General features: G+C 51.5%; 1 protein-coding gene across 1 annotated transcript; it reads right to left on the bottom strand.

The window, feature by feature from the left end:
* Nucleotides 1–1,633: 1,633 nt before the first annotated feature.
* IL17RE (interleukin 17 receptor E) lies at nucleotides 1,634–10,241 on the bottom strand. Its single transcript, XM_065885410.1, has 13 exons — nucleotides 10,224–10,241; nucleotides 9,804–9,963; nucleotides 9,570–9,709; nucleotides 8,590–8,658; nucleotides 7,600–7,666; nucleotides 6,465–6,640; nucleotides 6,337–6,384; nucleotides 6,206–6,254; nucleotides 5,883–6,031; nucleotides 3,627–3,695; nucleotides 2,860–2,911; nucleotides 2,678–2,776; nucleotides 1,634–2,190 (listed from the first exon to the last, which is right to left on the bottom strand). Exons 1-13 carry the CDS (start codon nucleotides 10,239–10,241, stop codon nucleotides 1,634–1,636), a joined length of 1,653 nt encoding a protein of 550 aa, XP_065741482.1.
* Nucleotides 10,242–18,524: the final 8,283 nt, after the last annotated feature.

Genomic DNA, 18,524 nt, shown 5'->3' on the forward strand with positions numbered 1-18,524 from the left:
CTTCCAGGTGCCAGGCAGCACCCAGGCCTGAGGCCCAGTCCTGCCCCCCCCCCCGAAGGGGGGCTGACACCACACCTCTTCTCCCACTCAGCTGCGTGCCTGCGGGCAGGAGGGGCCGGAAGCCCTCCCCAGTCTCGGGGTCCCGGCGCTGGGCCGCTTGCGCACGCCCTCTCCCAGGAGTCCTGACTCCCAACCAGTCCCTGCCAGAGTGCTTTCGTTTTGGCTCCTGGCAGGCAGCCGGCTGTTCCCGCCCCACCCGGCCCCTCCCACCAACACCAGGCCTGGGAGCCAGCAGCCTGGACCGGAATGGTGGCCTCACTCCCTCCCTCTTTTCCTCTCCTCCTCTTCCCCTTCTCCTCCTTCTCTGCTGACACCTGGCTGGGAGGGGCCCCTGGAGAGGGTGGTGGCCTAATGGCTGAGTGAGGGAGCTCTTACCCACTCTGGGAGTCCCTAAAGAGGAAGTCTCCATTGAGACAACCAAGGCCCTAGGCAATCCTGGGGCATTTGCACTTCCCATGTGACTCTGGGATCTTGGTGTCCACGGGGCCCCTCTTACTGGCCACCCCAGGTCCCTTCAGACATTCCCCTTGGGCCTCATTGTGGGACATGATCTCTAAGGACAGGGACAAGGGGCACCGTAACGTGAGATTTTCACCACTTCCCGGCCTATGCTCAAGTGAGGGGTAGGGGTGGATGGGACCCAGGACCCAGAGCCAGGAAAACAGGGTCCTATTTGTGCTGTTGCCATGGGCTGGCTGCGTGACTGTGGCCCCACACCACCTTTCTGAACCTGTGTTTTCTTCTCTTCTCTCTGAAGGATCACAGTGAGGATCAAGGAAATTTCCAAGGAGACATTGCTTGTGAGAATATGACAGACATGGATGTGGATTTGGGCCCAGAAAATGATGCATAACAACCGCCAGGCAGGGTCTTGCTGAGCCTTCCCCCAACTCAGCACCCCGGGCACACTGGAAAAGCACCTTGTGTTTCTTGGTTTATCCATCATGTTCACCTTTATTCAACTTTCTCTATCTCAGTCTCCATTGTCCCACCTTTGCCCCCATCACCCAGGGCCAAAGCCTCCTTCCCTGGGTCCAGAGCCCTCCCTCCCTCCCTTCCTCCCACTCTGGGCAGGGCCCCGGTCTGGAAAAGGGAGATCCCTGGCTCCCAAAGGGGTTTCTGTCCCCCCACCCCCTCTGCAGCCACCTCCCACTCAGAGCTGCCATGTCTCCTGCCTCCCCAACCCCTGTCCCAACCTCTCTGGCCTGGACTGGAGCACGTGCAGATGACTATTCTCTGGAATTTCGGAGAGAGGAAGTGGGACGATCCCCCACTCACAACAGCACTGAGGTCAGAGGAGTTCCCAGGAAAGAGTGACTCTCCCTGGGGGCTCTGAGGGAGAGAACCCTCAAGCATAAGCATGAGGAAGAGACTGGACCCTGGGGGAACGTGGGGAACGGGCTGGGACAGTGAGTGTGATGCCCCGCTCCCGGGCTGGGAGGTAGCGTAAGGCTTTGTGGCCAGTGGCCCCTAGGAGGCATCCAACGATTCCAGGGTAGAAGCCTCATTCGGGGCTTCCAGCCAGTGCCCCTAGGCCTGCGGCCACAGACATCTGGACTGCGGTGAGCTCTGCTCAGCCTTGATCGGCAAGTTTGGCGGCCTCGCGTTCCAGCTGGCGGCACAGCTCCACGCGACCCCGCAGGCACGGCCGGGCCGCGAGGCGGCCCCAGCTGGTGGCTTGAGTAGAAGTCCGCGCGTCCAGCGCCCGCAGCAGGCGCGGCAGGTCTTGAAGCAGGCGGTAGCGGGGCAGGGCGCGCAGGGGCGGAGGAATGTCGCCTTTGGCGCAGAGGCGACTGAAGTAAGCGAGCAGCGGCAGCGGGCGCGGGGCGGCGCGGAGCAGGGTGCGCAGGGGTGCGGCGCGGGCATCCGGGCCGCCGGCGGGGCTCGGGCTGGCGCAGCTCCACAGCAGCAGCACGGTGCCCCGCTCCCGCGCCACGCGCGCCCGTGCCGCCCAGAGCCACGGCAGCGGGCCCACGCGCGCCACCCGCGTGCCCTCCCACAGGTCCACGATCACGTCGCGCCCGCCGCCCAGCGCGGCCCGCAGCAGTTCAGCCAGCGCTCCCACCAGGCGCCGCTGCGCCTCGGAGTCCGCCACGTGCAGGAGCAGCACCGGCCGCGCTCGACCTGGGCCTGGGGGTGGAGCAACAGATGAACAGGGTCGGGGGGTTAAGGGACAGCCCAGCCCTTTCCTCCCAGGCCTCAGGGCTACATGATACGTTAACTCCACCACCACCCCTTTCTTCATCTGCGCTGGGGATGGGTACCCAAGGCAGCTTTAGCCTACAGGCCTATAGGGCGCCTTTGGGCTAATTAGATAAAGGCGCCCAGGAAGAGGAGAGGGCTAGGGCGCCAGGTGCAGTGCAGGCTGGATTTCCGCCCCACTAGCGTCTGGCCTAGAGACTGGTGCAGTGAACCACCTGCAGAAGGACCTTTGCCCTGCCTTAACCATTCCTTCCCACTAGGGGGCATGAGACTCACCGCCTTCGGTAACAGACAAGGGGGTGCAGCGGCAGGGACAAGGCTCTTTCGGAAGGGAGCCTGGGCGGGGGAGGGATGGGGGCAACTGGCCTAGGAGCCAAGGAAGTCTGAATCCCCAGGTTACCCCCAGTGAGCTTACCTGACAGTGGGCGCTGGCAGGTGAGCACCAGAACAACACCCAGTAGGGTGGTGAAGGCCAGCAGTACCAGGATCAAGAGCCCCAGGAGCCTATGAGAGACTGAGTCAAGAAGGGTGAGGCCAAGCCCGGCTCCTCAGTGCCCAACCTCCCTCTCACTCCCCCTCCCCCTCCCAAGAACTCACCATCCGGACACAAGAGGTGCTTCCAGGCAAACTGGACATCTGACCTCCACACCTGAGGGCACAGAGCCCCCCAATCCCTGTAAGCCAGGGTAAACCCTCCTCCCAGGGGAAGTTGAATAAGGCATGGGGATAGTGAAGGGGAATCCCCCTGGATAGGGAATTCCTCCAGCACAGGGTTTGTGTCTGGTCCAGCTCTGGCTGGGCACAGAACAAGGTCAAGAGTGGCAAACTCAGAAAGTAAACCCAGGGACTTCCCTGGCGGCCCAGTGGTTAAGACTTTGCCTTCCAATGCAGGGGGTGCGGGTTCAATCCTGGTCAGTGAGCTAAGATCCCACATGCCTCAGGACCAAAAAACCAAAACATAAAGCAGAAGCAATATTGTAACAAATTCAATAAAGACTTTAAAAAAATGGTCCACATCAAAAAAGAAAGGAAGTAAACCCAAAGTTAACCAGAGCATCCATGAGGACGTGGAAGGCACAGGCTCTGACTGAAGTAATCAGACACCACTGAGCTCCAGCCCATGATCACCATGCCTGAACGTGGAAACAAAGCACCAGGTTTTCTGATTTTTTTCAAGAGACGCCGGAAATCAACTTTTTAAAATGTGACATCTCCCAATATTTAAGTGGTGGCAACTAATTCCAAATTTTGAACACCGTGCTGGCCGAGTCAAACATTTTTATGGACTGGATTTGCCCCATGTGTCACCTGTTGTATAGATGACAGGGGGGTATATGCAGCAGAGTGAGGGCAGGATTCCTTACCAGGACACAGCCCCCTGGCCTCAGGAAGGGAACGATGAGGTCTAGTGTCACTGAGCTTGAGCCCTGAGTCTGTGGGAAAAAAGAGCAGAATGACTGTCCCCATAGAGGCAGATCTGGCTCTGTCCAGCCCCTGAGTCTTTGCCCATTGCTGTGTTCCTCCTTTCTACCTACCACCCCTACCCAAAGCCTACCCAGGCTTAGGGCCAAGTGCCACCCCTGACAAGAAGCCTTCCCAGGCTTCATTCCCAGATCCCGCTGATCGTTCCCAGATCTGAACTGCTGCACAGATAAACATTAATCAGGCAATCAGGCACTCGTCAACAAACATACTCTGGGTGCCTACTCTGTGCCAGCCCCTGAGGAGACAAGGCGGGCATGGACATTGTCTCTGTCCTCTAGCAGCTCAAAAACCAGGAGGCTAATTATATGCTGCCTCCCTTCTCTGTTCTGCGCACCTGAAGGGGCAGCTTGTCCATTGGAAAGAACGTAAGTTGTAGAGTCAGGAGACCACAGCTAACAAAGTCAGGCTTAACTATTGCCTTTGTGGTTCCTAGCTGTGGGATCTTTGCATGGAGAGAGACTTCCTTTCTCCTTGAGCCTTAGTTTCTTCATTTGTGTGTGACAGATAATAATCCTTGTTTTACTGGGTTACTGAAAGCATCAAATGGGAATATGCAGGTGAACCCCCTTTATAATACAAAGTACAGGGACTTCCCTGGTGGTCCAGTGGGTAAGACTCCACGCTCCCAATGCAGGGGGCCCGGGTTCCATCCCTAGTCAGGAAACTAGATCCTGCATGCAGGCAACTAAAAGTCTGCATGCCACAACTAAGAGTCCGCAGGCCGCAACTAAGAAGTCACATGCTGCAACTAAAAGATCCCATGTGCCGCAACTAAGACACGGCACAGCCAAAATAAATAAATAAATAAATATTTAAAAATACACAGTGCAATGTGTATTCATTTAGTAGTAGTAGCTGTTATTACATTATGGACTCCTTAGGGGCAGACTGTGTTATATACTTTTCTTGTATCTCCCAGGGCCTCATACAGAGTGGGAACAGAGTAGGCACTCAATAAATGCATGCTGAACTGACTGCCATCTGTCCACAGGCAAGGGTGTGGCTTCACCCTGTGCTCTGGGTGCTGGTTGGAGAGCTGATCAGTCTCCACCCTTTGGGAATACCCTCCACCACCTGCCCCAGACCCCAGCCCTGCCCCAGACCCCATTCTCCAGCCAGCTGTGAGCAGGTGCTGATGCAGTGGCTCTCAAATCGTGGTGAAACTCAATGACGTTCTCAGCTCACAAAAATAAATGAGTCCATGGATTTAGCTCTCAATCTTAAGTTATCCCACATGACTTTGTCGTAAATCTTAAGCATGGTTTCGTCTTAAATCTTAAGCATTTCCTACCACCTGTAGGCTTGGGAGCCCTCACAGAATACAAAACAAATAAACAAGCTGCATGTAAGTAAGAAAGAACTGAAACAAGCTAGCTATGCTTAGTCAGCTTGGTGCTGTGGTTTTGCGGATACATTTGATGGTGGTTTTTATGTCAGATACACAGAAGAGAGTCTGCTAGTCAAACTGCTGTTAGTTCACATGATAGAGTTAAATCTGTCAGTAGTTTACAGTATTCTGCGAAGAGCACTTCAGCCTCCTGGGGCTCTGCCTCCCAAAGATAGAGAACGTCTGCCAGGAGCCTTGTGGAGGAAGGCAGGAGAGTAGTGGTAGAGGACAGCTGGTTCAAGAGAAGGCATCAATATAAAATGTGGTGGGAGTTCGAGTGGGCCAGAGAACAGCTGGGAGTGGGAGGGCCAGTCTCTTGTCTCTGTTTATCCCTGTAGGTTCAAAATCGAAAAGGATTAGAGGGACTTCCCTGGTGGCGCAGTGGTTAAGAATCTGCCTGCCAATGCAAGGAACACAGGTTCGAGCTCTGGTCTGGGAAGATCCCACATGCTAAGCCCGTGAGCCACAACTACTGAGCCCACTCGCCGCGACTAGAGAAAACCCACGCACAGCAACGAAGATCCAACACAGCCAAAAATAAATAAATAAAAATAAGTTTATAAAAAATAAAAAAGAAAAGGATTAGAAACTGCTCCATTGAAGACCCCAATGACTGGCAGAGGAGGCAGCTGAACAAAGCCTGGCCAAGTAAATAAATAACCAGATGTTGTAAGAGATTTGCTTGCCTCCACCTGCTGTGCTCTAATCAACAGGTTCTAGTGAGGGCCAAGCCCTGGCTAGGCCATACCTGGCTGACGTTGTACACAGGGGGCACCATGCTGTCCTGCCCCAAGCCTGAGTGGCTCCAGGCAGCACTGAAGGTGGCGGGCATCCTTGAGGAGAAGTGAAGGACCAGCTGCTGGGCCTGGGTATCCATGCTCACGTTCCAGGATGGGGCTGCCAGGGGGTAGGAAAGGGCATCATGTAATAGATGATGGTTTGTGGGAGGTGATAGAAGCCGGGCTGCAGTTAACAGAGAAGTCAGGGCAGGGATAGAGTTTGGCTTTGCCGCAGTTGCATGAGGGTGAAATGGTGGGAAGGGGTCCCAGCCAGGGTCACTTATTGGCTCACCGAATGTCTGGTGGGGGCATTCAACGTGGCTGCTGTTTCCAAAAGAGAACTGAGAAATTCAAGAATGGCAAGTCAGCAAGCTCCAGGCACCATGCACACCCTTCCCCCTCCCATGTTGCCCATGCTTGTACCTTGAAGCAGAGCTGGGGGTGCAAGTCCACCTTCTCCAAGACATACCACTGTGGTGGGAGAAGGGAGTTAGGGAGCAGGGCCCTGGGCCCCAGCCCTGCCCACCCAGGTCCTAGGGAGGCCGTCTCACCCCCTCTGACTCTCGAGCCGTGGCATTGGGGACGTCTTCGCAGAGGGTGTGCCAGCCCCGCCTCTGGCAGAGGGAGGCGTCCAGCTTCAGTGGGCAGCGGAGTGTCAGGGCCATGACCATCTGGCTGTGCTGGCTGTGGTCAGTAAAGCTCACCGACTCCCAGAAGTCCGAGCCATCTGGGCAGGCAGCAGGGGCAGAGAGTGAGGCCCAGGAGGCCTGAGCCCCATCCCCAGAGCATCGGGAGATGATAGTTCTGAGGGAGCCTGGCACAGCCCTGGTCTGCCTAGGTGCCTGATAAACGAGCATGCCTCCTCCTGCCCCTCCTGTTGCCTCTTCTATTTAGCTGTCTCCTCTCCTTCCTGCACCTCCATTCTGGCCAACCCCTTGCTGTTCCCCAAACTCAAAATCTTCATATCTTTGCTTATGTTCCTCTCAGAATCAGGAATGCTTTCCCCTCCCTACTCTCCTTTCTAAATCCTGCGCATTTTCTGAGCCCAGCTCAGGTGTCACTCCCTTTAGGAGACCTTTTCTACTCATGGACAGCCGTCATGGGCTTCTCCCTCCCCTGAGTTCACGCCTTACAGCCTATTCCTTAATTAGCACCCTGCCCTGGACCACAGGATGCTGTGAGCTATTCATCTGTCACGTTTGAGAATCCTGTCTCTGCAAGTTGGGCTCAACAGCGTGCATAGATGTCACCGACCACTTTCGCATATAATATTGAACTCCAGCCTCACAAGGAGTTGGAAAGTGAGGCAGGACAAGTATCATTAGTTTACAGATGAGGAAACTGAGGCTCAGAGAAGAGTAAGTGGCAGAGTTGGGGTGTGAGCCCGGGTCCTCTGGTCCACCTTCTTAGGACATTACCTCCTGGGGTGGATATTTCTGAACAGTGCTAGTACAATGTTCAATGCTCTGATTTATTGGCAGGCTGATTGCTAGACATGGTAGCCCATGACTTGCCCCCACTGACTCCAGAGAAAGTGCCTGCATGCCTTCTGGGGACTTTCTCCAACACAGGTGTAGAGGGTGTGCAAGTGCGTGTGTGTGTATGTGCATGTACGTGTACGTTTGTGGGGGAGAGAGAGACAGAGAGAAGCTGTGCATGCACAAGAGTCACATGAGTAGCACTCACAGGCTTCAGGCCAGCTCTGGAAGGGACATTTTTTGTGCCTCACGGTGTCTTCTTGCAGGTAGGACACCTGTGGGGACAGGGGAGGAGGGAAGAAGGGTCAGAGGAATGGCTTTCCCTACATCACTCAGACTTGAAACTCATTCTGGCTTGACCTTGCCCAGATGCAAGCTGCCTGAGCTGGCAGGGCACCGAGGAGGGGAAGAAGTGTGGGGTGTGGGCAACGGTGGGTGGCACTTGGCACTCAGGGAGGAACCCCAGACTATAGGAGCAAGATCAGTGGGTGAGGGGCTGTGTCCTCTTCTCCCGGAGAGGAGAACGTATCCCCACAAAGAGGCAAATCATGAGGTCCACATTCCTCAACTTTGGCCTTCCCTGGCCTCCACTCTCAGCGATTCCTAAGGCGCTGAGTGCCCCATAGGGCCCCTCCCTCTGAAAGCCCAACACCCAATGTTATCCCCCTGGCAGGTGCTCCCCGCTCCAGGTCTCTGCCTGCACCCTCCCTTTTGTCTCCTCCTGGGTGACAAGGCCTCCGCCTTTCCTGTCTAGTCCAAAGAAGTCTTAATGCTAGGCACCTCAGTCTTACAAGGAGAGGAGGAGGACTTCCACGCAGGGCTAGTGGGGGTGAGACTTCTGGGGCCATATGGAGCCTTGCAGTGGCCACGAGCCCCCACTGTGACAGCTCAGAACACCCAGTGAAGGCAGCTGTCTATTCTGCCTCTGTGGGCTGAGGTCGGGTCTCAACAAAGGCAAGCTGGGTCTGGGTGGGGCTGAGGTTGGACCCACCCCCAGGAATGTGCCATGGTCAGCAGGACACCTCCATCCCTGGCTCTGTGTGTGGCTCACTGTCAGGCTGGCACCAGTCTTCCCTAGCATCTCGTTAACATCAGCCCTTTTAAAACCTGACTTAGTGGAGATATGCTTGACCAATGGTGCTATCTGGGTGGCCTAGGAGTGAAGCCATGGACCACCCACACCTTTTCCTCTGCTCACCTCGATGCACAGACAGGGCAGAAGGAATTCATAAGGCAGGTCTACAGTGCAGCCCCCAGACACAATTTTCTGTGGACAAAGCAGCAAAGGAAGAGAAGAAGAGGGGCCTGAGAAAGAGCAGAGGCACCCTGGAAAACGGCAGGAGAAAACTGGGACCTTGGTCACCACATACCCTACTTTTCCTCTTATCTGAGACATTTCTTTGAGACATTTCTTCTCAGGGGGGCTCTGCCCTGTAATCTGACCATCTGCTCTAGGTGTCTCAATATATGGAATGAGGGGAGTGGTGAGGAGATGGGGAAAGGAATATACATTTATTGAGCCCCTACTATATGCCAGGGGGAGTGCTAGGTGCTAGAAGCACCAACTCAATTAATTAAATGCTAGCATCATGGTGATCTTGGGAGGCATCATCGCCATTTTAAATGTGGAGAACTGAGGGACTCGGGTACAGCACCAGTCCCTTCAAATGGTACCAACTGTATACAAGGGCATCCGTGACAACTGGAGGTTGAGGTGGAGTGTCAGGGCCTAGGCTGGAAGAATAGGGGACATCTCATTCTCTGAGGAGCAGTGACAAAAGGGAGGGAGATGGAAGGGTACCAAGACAGATGTGACCATTTTGTTATTTTCTCAGGAGAACAGCTTCTTGGGGGAACTGAAAAGTCCTCTTAATGCAACCTGAATCTCACTGAGGGTCCTCACTGGGGGTAAGTGCCATATCCATTTCTCTGCTAGGCATTCATGGCTGGCACAGGTCTCTGCCTGCCCTTTCCTTCCTCTCCTGCCAGGAGACAAGGCCCCCTGCGTTCTCTGCCTAGACCAAAGAAGTCTTCATGCTAGGCACTTCAGACTTGTAAGGAAGTCTTGGACAATCACCACCTCTCTCTGGGACTCAGTCTCCCCATCTGTATAATGGGTAGGTCCTTTCACTCCAGCCCTGTGTGATTTGGCTTTTACAGGCAGATGGCCCTCCATACCTGGGCATCAAAGGGACGGCTCAGCTCCTCACACTCCAGTGCCCACTGGTGGCAAAGACGCACACTGACCTCAGGGCCTGGAGGAATGGTCACTTGAATAACCCGTGCCTCAGGCAGCAAGTCAAAGGAGAACTCAGGCCCTGGGGAGAAGGGGGACTTGGTGGCCTTGTCTTTTGGCCTTAGCACAGGTACCACTACTTGGCTCCACCATCTCCAGTCACACGATGTGCCTACCTCCAAGCCTTTGTGAGCCACGTTTGGAGAGAACTTCCCCTTTCTCTGGATCTGCAGGTTGGGTTCTTTTGGAACGCAGCCCCTTGTGGGAGGTGTCTGGGGAGGGGACGGAGATGTGATGGCCCTTCTCAGACAGGCAACGGCTACTTAGCAGCTTCCTCTGCAGGCAGAGAGCAAGGCTGGGCTGGTCTCAGGCCAGGAATCAGGAACTCTGGCTTCTATTCCTGTCTCTGGAATCTAGGGCACCACAGGCGAGCTGCTCAACCTTTAAGGCTCAGTGTCCCTAACTGTGTAATGGACAGAATAGTCTTCTTGAGCTCCACTCTTTCCATCTCTTTTATGGCTGGAGAACAGAATGAGAAGCCAGAAAGAGAAGGGCTGTGGGGTATAGGGAAGGGCTGGAACTGGCAGGGAGAGTACCTGAGCAGATGCTGGCATCGTGTGCCTCCTACAGAACCGGAACTTGTAAGACTTTTTGGATTTCTGCACCAGGAGGTGGAGCCAGTCCCACTGAAGACCTGCACAGGGAAGGACACATTTACTATCCAGCCCTTCACGGCCCCTCCGCTACCTGGAGATGTGACCCAGTGTTGGACAGTCAGTCATTTTAGATCAGGGAGGGTAATGATCGCAAACTTCTTTAGTCCTAAGTTATGATACAATCAAAAAAGCCTTTTCTCTTCTTAAGTAGAGAAAAACTATGTATATACAAAGATGTTCATGGTAGCATTATTTATAACAGTGAACAATTAAAAACTGTCAATTCTTAAGCAGTATGTGGGCATTTAGTATGCCCCAGGCACTGAGCTAGGCAATGAAAATGTAGAGTTGAATAAGACAGATCTTACTTTACAGATAGGAGGTAAAAATAGTAAACTCATAGAACTAAAACATTTTAATCCCAAGAATTGGTACCAGCTGAAAGGAGAAACACCTTCACAAAACGATACAACTGAACTCACAAATATCAATCATGGTGTGTGCTCTTTTAGGAGGGCCTAACTCTCTGCTGAGGTCGACAACAGGACAAACATCTCTTCTAGTAGGATATGTTTTACTAGCGTCAGCCTAGGGGCCCCCCCAAATTCCCCCAATTCCAATCTCCACTAAGAATGGCCCAAAGGACTGTTTCTCATACCCGAAGGATCTGACACCAGATGCAGGCACCAACAGCAGGGGCAGTGGCAGAGCCAAGCACGCCAAGGCTTTGGGGAGGGGGGAAAGGCCGATAGGGTATGGCGAGGAATCTGGGCAGACCTTCCTGTGAAAGATGAAAAGGAAATCAAATGGTAAGGTCCCAGGAGTTCCCTCCTGCCTCAGAAAAGTTGGACTTGAGGCTGAGCTCTGCCACTTACATCCTGGCCGACTGACCTGGGGCAAGTTACAGACTCCTCTAAGTCTCAGCTTCATCATTCATAAAGTGGAGCTGCTGTCAAGATCAAGTAACATGATGCGTGGGAAAATGCCTTACGAAGTATAACAAAATGTACCCTAAAACAGGAAGGATCATTGTTGTATTACTGACTACTGAGGGACCAATTAAGGGAGAGTGCCTGGAGACTTACCTGGCTCTCATTTAATCCTCCCCACAGCTCAGGGACAGCTGTTTTCATTGTATAATCATTTCTACCGCGCTGCTATACCCTTCAGAAACCGTGCACTGCCTGAAGCCATGCATGGAGTATGCGGCAGAATTACAACGCAAATCCAGGCTCACCTTGTGTTTTTTCTTTGATACTATGCTACTTCCCAGGTTGAGAACCAAAAATTAGAATGGGAGAATGGGGAAGAGGAGCAGGGCAGGGAATGAGACTCACCAGTGAAACTGTCATCCTGAAGGCACAGGGCCCAATAGGGAAAAGAAAGGACAGAAGTATAATTAGTAGGTATTCCCACGAGGAGCATTCTCCCTGGGGTCTTTGCCTCACATCACCTAATTTCGGGGTCTGCAGAAGCCAATAGCCCATCCACTCTGGCGCTTTTCTTCCCAGCTCCACCCTGCCCAGGCCCTCAGTGCACCAGGACCTTGACTATCCATCCCTTCAAGACGATGTAGAGAACACACGGAGGCTGCCACCAGAGCTCAGGGACTTGGGTAGCAGGAAAGGACAGGCGGAGAGTGGGGAGCTGTACCAGCCTGTGCCAGCCAGGTGTCCCCACCCAGCAGCAGCAGGCACACCTTACCATGTGGGACGCCAGCAGACAGAGGGTGCTCCAGCTGGGAAGGTAGGGGCAGCCAATACTAGCAGAGGCAGACAGGCCAAGGAGCAGCTGGACGAGAGGCAGGAGCAGGGCTGCCAGTCCAGTGCTCCCCATGGGCTTCCGAGGGATCAGGGTATCCAGAACATGGCTGCGCCTCCTGAAGGTGGGTGGCAGGGCCTTGCCGTGCAGCAGCAGGGAGTGCAGTGCCAGCAGGAGCCCTCGCCTCAGCCTGCCCCTGCCCCGCCCTGCCCCAAAGCTCCTCCTCAAGCCCAACCAGCCAGCCAGGCCACATTCCTTCTCCTCCAAGTGGAGGGACTGAAGGACACTTGCCCCCCAGAAAACCCTACTCCCCTACCTGGAGGTCAAGGGGGCTCCTGCTCTGGCAGAGAAATAACAGGCAAGAGGCCGGCACAGGGTCAGGGGGATGGATGGTGGCTGCACCCACTTCGTAACTCCTCCTACTCCTTCAAAACCCTGCAGATCAGACCCGCCCCTTAGCGTGCTCCTGGCCTTGAATCTCCCCTGGACACGTGCTTCATCCTCTCACTTAAAAGACTGACAGAGCCATGAAGCACTTCTCTGCAGTGGGTGCTGGAGACCGAGGTGACTGATGCACCACTTAGAGGTGGGCAGAACAAAAAAGCACGTAAACCTCACATGTCCCCCTGTGCATCCTGGCTCCCACCTGGCTGACTTTCAGGAATAGGGTCCAGCTTTCTCTCTCTACCCGTTGGCCAGTTCCAGCACTTCTGCCAAAGGGCCTCCAGCTTCCAGGATCCACTCATCAGTACAGTCTGCTCAGGAAGCCGCAGGTCTCATAGCTGAGCCCCGGAGCTGAGGGTGTGGGCCCCACGCATTGACCTGGTTTCCTGTGGTTTCCGATACTGAAGAGGCTCCATTCTCTGAGGGGACCCTCCACGTCGTCCCATGGCTTCCTCCTGCTCATGGAGCATTTGAACTGCTTCAGCCCTCACCTTGGTGACACACACCGTAGAAAGTTTGGGGCACACCTACTGAAGGTATGTTGAGACTGTTATTATCCCTCTGCACTTTCAGTAGCTTGATCATACCTATCTTTAGGCCAATTCTAGTTCTTAAGTCTTTAGATCCACTGTCTAAAGACCCCATTGTACCCATTATCCTAAAAATACCCTCTAGATTTTGAGTTTCTTAGAAAGACCCTTTCTTATCTTTGTTTTTCCAGTGCCTAGCAATGGATGTCGTGAAATAGGTGCTCTGTAGTTGAATAAATGTAAATTATGACGTTTCATCTAAGCAGCAGTTTAACTATTTCACATTTCATGAGCACTTTCATATTTGATCCTCCTAACCGCCTTACAAGACAGGTGATAATTATTCATTTCATAAAGAGAGAAATAAGGAAGCAGAAAGGAGAATGATTTGGTCAAGGTCTCTAGCCCAAGGAGCTCCAATTCTGCCATCTTCTCACAGTTCATTTCTCTTTCTACCATCCTTATGGCCTCTCCTCCCACTGCCTCATCCCCCTCTGCTTCTGGGAACCCAAAAGGGCCTGCCTGACACAGTTCTGTCTTTTGACCTTGAAGTCCATCACTGCAAACAAATCAGTAAGATGTGAAGGGAGAAAAGGGTGATCTGGCCATACTAAAGACAGGTTAGGGAGTCTTCCCCCTAAATTTCACCTAGCCCACAATGGTTTAGATCTATACCGATAATGTGTTTTCTAACGCTGGGGGCGTGAAGTGAGAAACTTGGCTCCATTCTAGAATACTTTTCTCTTTTGACTCCTTTTATCTTCTGATTTGATTCTCACAGTGAAAATACTTGGTTAACTGCTCCCTGACCCTGGCTAAGGTATGGTAGGTGAAGCAGAAAAGAAATAACAGACACATACACACGTGAAATAAAGAACAGAAAGGGAAGAAAAGGACCACAAAGAAAAGGCAGAGGAAGAAAGAAGAAAGGGGGAAAGGAGAGAGAAAAGGAGGTCTGTATTTTATTGTTTTGCTAGTTTATTGTGGAGCCTGTTCCAAAAAGGATTTAAAGTAAAAAGCACAGTGGGTAAATTCCAGCACACCCTGGGGAAGGGGGAGGGGGTCAGATCACAATTTGCGGAACTCCTATCATCAGGCTCTGGGCTGTGTGCTTTGCCCACATTATCTCATATTATTGGTACTACAACCCTTGAGGTCAGTCTTACCAAACATCTTATAGACTTGGAAACACTGGGAAGATTAAGTAACTTGTCCAAACAGAAAATGGAGAGCTGAGACTCACCCCTGTGTCTTTCTAGCTCTTTCTGTCAGAACACACTGCTTGGGGAGATCTGTGGTTTCTGGGCCCTGTAGTCCACAGAAGTACTAGAATGAGGGGACTTCCCTGGTGGTGCAGTGGATAAGACTGCACTCCCAATGCAGGGGGCGTGGGTTCAATCCCTGGTCAGGGAGCTAGATCTCCACATGCATGCCATAACTAAGAGTTCTCATGCCACAACTAAGGAGCCCGCCTGCTGCAACTAAGACCCCGTGCAACCAAATAAATAAATATTTTTTTAAAAAAACAGATGTCATGAAGGGCTTTAAAAAAAAAAAAGAAGTACTAGACGGAACAATGTGATGAGTTGGTAGGATTAACAACATGGGGGGGGAGAAATTGTAATAGTTGGAAAGAAAAAAGGATAGTAGGTCTTACGGGAGTGAGTCATCAGTGATCAGATTTCTAGGAGAGTAGGGATTGTTTGGCAAGTGTCAACAAGGGGGGAGTACTTCTGTGGCTGGAACAGGAGGGGGCCAACTGGAGTAAAGGCAACAGAGGTGTGTGGTAGCCCTGCAGCACAGAAGTCCTGTCCTTTTGGAAGGTGGCCAAGGCCTATCTCACCTGTGGTTTGTGTCTGAATGAGCTGATCCAGACTTCACTCTCCAGTAACCTTTACGTGGGGAGCAAGCCAGGTGCTCAGGAGGTCTTGGCAGGCCCCTACACGTGCTCAGGTAGAGAGTACACTGTGGGGTCCTTGGGCAACCATTCTTCCTGACAAAGCCTTACCCATGCATGGACGCTGAATGCAGCAGCGTCTCCAGGCTCTTCCTGTAATGCCAGATTCCCAAGGTCTGTTGCGGCAACTGTGCCTACTGTTTGGGCACCCTGGGCAAGAAGGTCCAACCAATTAGACCAACAAAAACCAAGAGTACACAAGTGTTCCTTTCTTATTCCTGCTCTTCCAGAAGGGACCAATCTCCAGAATATCGATGCAAGAAGTTATGCTTAAGAGAAGAGGAAGGGACCCCCAATCTGAGAGGGGAACACCAACACTGCTCATCAAGGGAAGGGACTTTGATATTTATTAAGCACCTACTATGTACTATACAGTTTATATACATTATTTTATTTAATCCTCACAACAACCCTGGGTGGTAGATGCTATCTATGATCCCCATACGTTAGATAAAAACAGAGGCTCAAATATCTTGCTCAAGGCAAAAGGTAGCAAAATGCCTGGCTAGATTTCTAACCAGAGTCAGTGTAATATCAAAAACTGTTCTTTCCACTATACCACACTGCCTTTCCCATAGACTAGATGCTCACTAGGGTTCTTCCAAGGCCTACACCCTCTAGCTCTGTAAACATCAGGGATTAATAACCATTCCTCACATTTGTATAGTGTTAGGGTTCTTAAAGCACCTTCACAAAATTTTACCTCATTTGATCTTCAAAACAATCCTGTGAATTTAGCAGGGCTGATCTTGGTATTTGAACTTGTCTTCTGATCCAAATACAGTGCTCTTCCCACTAAATCAAGATCCCTTTCAAAAGGGATCTTGTTTACTTCAGGGAATACTACAACCATGAGGCAGGGGGAAAAAATGATTGGAAAGCCCAAAAAGCAGAATCCCAACAAGCCAACAAGCAGAAAACTAAAATGAACCAAACGACTCTCTTTTCATGTTGACAGTAATTTTCGGAATGGGTCTTTTCTTTTTTTAATTTTATTTATTTTTTGCTGCATTGGGTCTTTGTTGCTATGTGCGGGCTTTTTTTTTTTTTTTTTTTTGCGGGCTTTCTTTAGTTGTGGCGAGTGGGGACTACTCCTCGTTGTGGTGCCCGGGCTTCTCATTGCGGTGGCTACCCTTGTTGCAGATCACGGGCTCTAGGCGCGTGGGTTTCAGTAGTTGTAGCGCACGGGCTTAGTTGCTCTGTGGCATGTGGGATCTTCCCGGACTAGGGATCGAACGCATGTCCCCTGAATTGGCAGGCAGATGCTCAACCACTGCACCATTAGGGAAGTCCCTTCATAATGGGTCTTGAAAAGCACTACAAGACTGTAAAGTACCATTCTAGTAATCAAATAAATTTAAAATTCTTTTTTTCACTAATAATTATTTACATCCCAGTTCTCTAAAAATCAGCAATCTGTGCCTGGTACACATAACTCCATTACCCACTCATTTCCATCTGCACCTCTCTGCTATCCAAATCCTACCCTTCACTCTAGTTCTTTGCTCTGACTTTAGGCTACAATAGCACAAGTTACTTCATTCAATAAATTCAGAGTGCATGATGCACATTAGGTAAAGAGCAAGGGGTGAGGAAAAGACATGTAAACTAGTAATTCTGTCAGTAGAAGAGATAAAATTAAAATGCCACGTGAATTCAAAGAAAGAACCCTCACTCCTTGAAGTGAAGTAGCCAGAAGGCTCCAGAATTACCGTATAAAACTAGGTCTTGAAAGATAAGTAATAAAGAAGTATAAAAGCAGAAAAGGAAAATTTTTAAGGAAACTGGGAAAACATGGAACCAATATGGGGATTCATGAGGTTTTCCTGACTGAGACAGACAGTGTGTGAGTGACGGTGTCAGGAGATAAATCAAGAGTGATGCACTGGAACCACACTTTGGAAATGTCTGAAAAGGATTAAGGAATTTTGGTTGTTCAAAAAATAATGGCACATTGGGCTTCCCTGGTGGCACAGTGGTTAAGAATCCGCCTGCCAATGCAGGGAGCAGGGGTTTGAGCCCTGGTCCAGGAACATCCCACATGCCAAGAAGCAACTAAGCCCATGCGCCACAACTACTGAGCCTGTGCTCTAAAGCCCACAAGCCGCAACTACTGAGCCCACATGCTACAACTACTGAAGCCGGCACACCTGCAGCCTGTGCTCCGCCAACAAGAGAAGCCACCGCAACGAGAAGCCCGCGCACCACAACAAAGAGCAGCCCCCGCTCGCCGCAACTAGAGAAAGCCCGCGTGCAGCAACAAAGACCCAACGCAGCCAAAAATAAAGTAAGAAAAGAAAAAAATAATGGCACATAGTAGGGACTTGATGATCCAGAGCTGTATTCTTGGTACACTCACTTGCACACAGGGATGCAGGAAGAGGAATGAATATGAGGTAGAAGGCAAAGAGTTAAGTTTAGGACACACTGAGTTTGAAATGATAATCAGGACATCTAAAGGTTGTGTACCTAGAAGTACTGCCAGTACCTAATAGAGACTGAGTACACACCTAATGTTTTTGTTTTTATTTATTTTTGTTTGTGTTGGGTCTTCGTTGCTGCACACGGGCTTTTCTCTAGTTGCGGCAAGCCGGGGCTACTCTTTGTTGCGGTGTGCGGGCTTCTCATTGCAGTGGCTTCTCTTGTTGTGGAGCATGAGGTCTAGGCTCGCAGGCTTCAGTAGTTGTAGCGCACGCACTTAGTTGCTCCGTGGCATGTGGGATCTTCTCGGACCAGGGCTCCAATCCATGTCCCCTGCATTGGCAGGCGGATTCTTAACCACTGAGCCACCAGGGAAGCCCAACACACATCTTTCATGCAATAAATATGTACCGTGTCAGACTTTTATGTGTGAAAGGGCCTTTAGTTCACAGATCTCTTTCCCTTTTTTTTTTTTTTTTTGCGGTATGCGGGTCTCTCACTGTTGTGGCCTCTCCCGTTGCGGAGCACAGGCTCCAGACGCACAGGCTCAGCGGCCATGGCTCACGGTCCCAGCCACTCCGCGGCATGTGGGATCTTCCCGGACATGGGCACGAACCCATGTCCCCTGCATTGGCAGGCGGACTCTCAACCACTGCGCCACCAGGGAAGCCCCCCACTTCTATTTTTAACTTCTCTGATCCACACCAGACATACTGTGTTCATTAGTTGTTTCACATGGATATTACGTTTCACCTAGATTGCAAATTTTTTATCTGCAGGATACTTTAAAATTATTTTGGATACCATAAAACAGTATTAGACACATAACTAACACTGTTGACACTGAATGATAAACATGAATATCCAACCAAAAGACGAACCCATAACCCAAGCTGGATAAATGAGAACGGACCGTTTGAGAGGTGGAGGTTAAATGTATGGCCCACAGTAGTTCCTGCCAATCAGCTGCAGGGTTGCAACTATGACTTAAGTTCCCTATGTCCAGTTCACTTCCCCACCGCCACTGTCAGGTTTCTCGGGGAGCCTCTATGTACCTCCTAGTGACTAAGGCCACTCAAACAACACACTTTTCACACTCTATCAGATGCCGAACACAAAGCACAGGGG

The sequence above is a fragment of the Phocoena phocoena genome, chromosome 10 (assembly GCF_963924675.1).
Source record: "Phocoena phocoena chromosome 10, mPhoPho1.1, whole genome shotgun sequence".
In the NCBI taxonomy this organism is placed as follows: Eukaryota; Metazoa; Chordata; class Mammalia; order Artiodactyla; family Phocoenidae; genus Phocoena; species Phocoena phocoena.